Source organism: Cyprinodon variegatus, unplaced genomic scaffold (assembly GCF_000732505.1).
Source record: "Cyprinodon variegatus isolate N-32 unplaced genomic scaffold, C_variegatus-1.0 Scaffold595, whole genome shotgun sequence".
NCBI classification, from domain to species: Eukaryota; Metazoa; Chordata; class Actinopteri; order Cyprinodontiformes; family Cyprinodontidae; genus Cyprinodon; species Cyprinodon variegatus.
Window position 1 is genome coordinate 409,019 of NW_015151048.1, and position 2,366 is coordinate 411,384.

The 2,366-nt window shown below is 43.7% G+C and overlaps 1 protein-coding gene across 1 annotated transcript; it reads left to right on the forward strand.

Moving 5' to 3' along the window:
• The first annotated feature begins 466 nt into the window (after positions 1 to 466).
• LOC107096057 (chromosome unknown open reading frame, human C11orf73) lies at positions 467 to 1,648 on the forward strand. The gene has a single exon (XM_015392544.1). The coding sequence runs from the start codon at positions 577 to 579 to the stop codon at positions 1,168 to 1,170; it is 594 nt and encodes a 197-aa protein (XP_015248030.1). The 5' UTR covers positions 467 to 576; the 3' UTR covers positions 1,171 to 1,648.
• Positions 1,649 to 2,366: the final 718 nt, after the last annotated feature.

The window sequence follows — 2,366 nt, forward strand, 5'->3', positions numbered from 1 at the left end:
CCCACATAAACATCCATTATTTTATATTTTCATTTTCTTTCTGCAAATAGATTTTTTTAGGTTTCAGTAAATTCATCAAATTTCTCAAAGTTAAATCAACGTAAGGCGTTTAAATGCGTTTTTTATTTATTTATTTTTTAAATGCTTTTGTTCCTACAATTTTCAGTTCTAAGTTCTAAGGAAAATGATGGAAATGATGTATATATAAATATATATATGTGTGTGTGTGTGTGTATATAAGCTTACTATGAATGAGAACACAGTTGGGATTTTATAATGTTTTCTTCTTCCCACTCTCTTTCGGACCTGTTTTTTTGTTGTTGTTGTTATTTATAATGACTCATGCGTTTGGATTGATGAACTGGCTCTCACTTGTATGTTTTAATGCATTTAATTGCCTGAAATGAATAAATAAACAATTGTTTAGACTGATATGACACAACGAGGTTTTAGACAGCAGGGGGCAGCAGTGCGCCAGCGTCACCCACATGAAGAAGAAGAAGAAGTTTCCAGAGCTCCGCTGGAGCTGCAGGCTAAGCTAACCATAAGCTAACAGGGTCGCTGCGGTCCGCAGACATGTTCGGCTGTCTGGTGGCCGGTAGGCTGGTTCAGACCGACTCGGTCCAGGTCGCCTCTGATAAATTCGTCTTTAATCTGGCAGATTATGAGAATGTGAACCATGTGGTGGTGTTCATGCTGGGCACCGTCCCGTTCCCCGCCGGGATGGGAGGAGCCGTCTACTTCTCCTTCCCAGACCCGCTGAGCGGCGCTCCGGTGTGGCAGCTCCTCGGCTTCATCACCAACGAGAAGCCCAGCGCCATCTTCAAGATCTCCGGGCTCAAGGCAGGGGAGGGCGGGGCGCACCCCTTCGGCGTGATGGCTTCAGCCGCCCCATCCGTGGCTCAGGTCGGCGTGTCCGTGGAAAGTCTGGATCAACTGGCCCAGCAGATCCCCGTGTCCAGCGCCGCCGTGTCCTCCGTGGACACGTTCATGCAGTTCACCCAGAAGATGCTGGACAGCCTCTACAACTTCGCCTCATCGTTCGCGGTGTCGCAGGCGCAGATGACGCCGAACCCCACGGAGACCTTCATCCCCTCCAGCTGCGTCCTCAAGTGGTATGAGAACTTCCAGAGAAGGATGGCGCAGAACCCCAACTTCTGGAAGAGCTGAAGCTTTCTGTCCCACGGTGGACAGAAGACACCAGTGCAGGGGCCCCACGAAGGGCCCCTCAGGAGCCCGTTTCACTAATTCACCAAGACTTCCTTCCCCAATAAAAGCCGATCTGCCATCAAACTGTTGAGGTTTTCAGCTCCCATCAGTGTTTATGGGACAGAAGCAGCTGAGCCTTTCTGAGGTCCATTAGCTCCGCGTGCAGAGCACGTGCTCCAGCCTCTGAGCTGGGAAACATCAGCCTTCCTGGGATGTTTGAATAAACACTGAAATACACTTTTTCTATTAAAACATGTCTGAGCTTTTCTCTGACCTTCTGTACCAAACAACCTTTGGCAACATTAAATACAGAAAAAACAGATAAAATCCTAAAGATTTCATCATCTGAAAGAATCTAGATCAGGAGAATCCATGGGTGCTGAAGCAACCCTAGTTGTTTTTAATATTGTATGCGCTTTTTACAATAAAACAGGACACAGTAAAGGCAAAGTAAAAGATCAGGAAAAACCAGGTAGGTAACAAACAGAATAACAGCAGTAGTTAAACATTTCATCCAGTAGATCAAGTAATTTTGGCACACCAAAGAGAAAAGTCTTTCATAAAAACTGATTGAAAGGTTTCCATGAAATGAGTTCTTTTAAAAGCTTTAATTGGCTGGAATATTCTAAACAAATGCTGCTTTTTGCTTTGCTTGTGTTTTTAGCGCACGTCTTAGATATGATGCATTAATGAATGACAGAGTCAATCAATAATCTCGCCTGTTCAAACAGCTCTCTGGGTGCTCAGCCCCCCTGAACCTCTGATCCTAGAACCGCCCCTGGGAAAATCAAATGTTTTTCTTATTTTGAGATGACATTTTTTCAGTTCCTCTTTTTCTTTATTTTTTTCCAATCTCAGCCATGACGTTTTCCCTCAAAGAATGATGTAGACGTCATCATTTAGTGATTATTGAGTTCAATAAATGGGATTCGTTTGTCTGATGGTTAATGAGGCATCATGAAGCCAAACTGCTGCGTTGATTCTGTCTCACAGAATACTGACACCTGCTGGACATTTAGAGACACTACAGGCAGCTGATTGGACAGAATAAACTGAATTGATTTGATGACCGAATACAATGATATCATTGAATTTATTGGAGGTTATATTGAAGAGATATATTTATCATAACGTGAAAATTTAGGGGAAAATGTGAA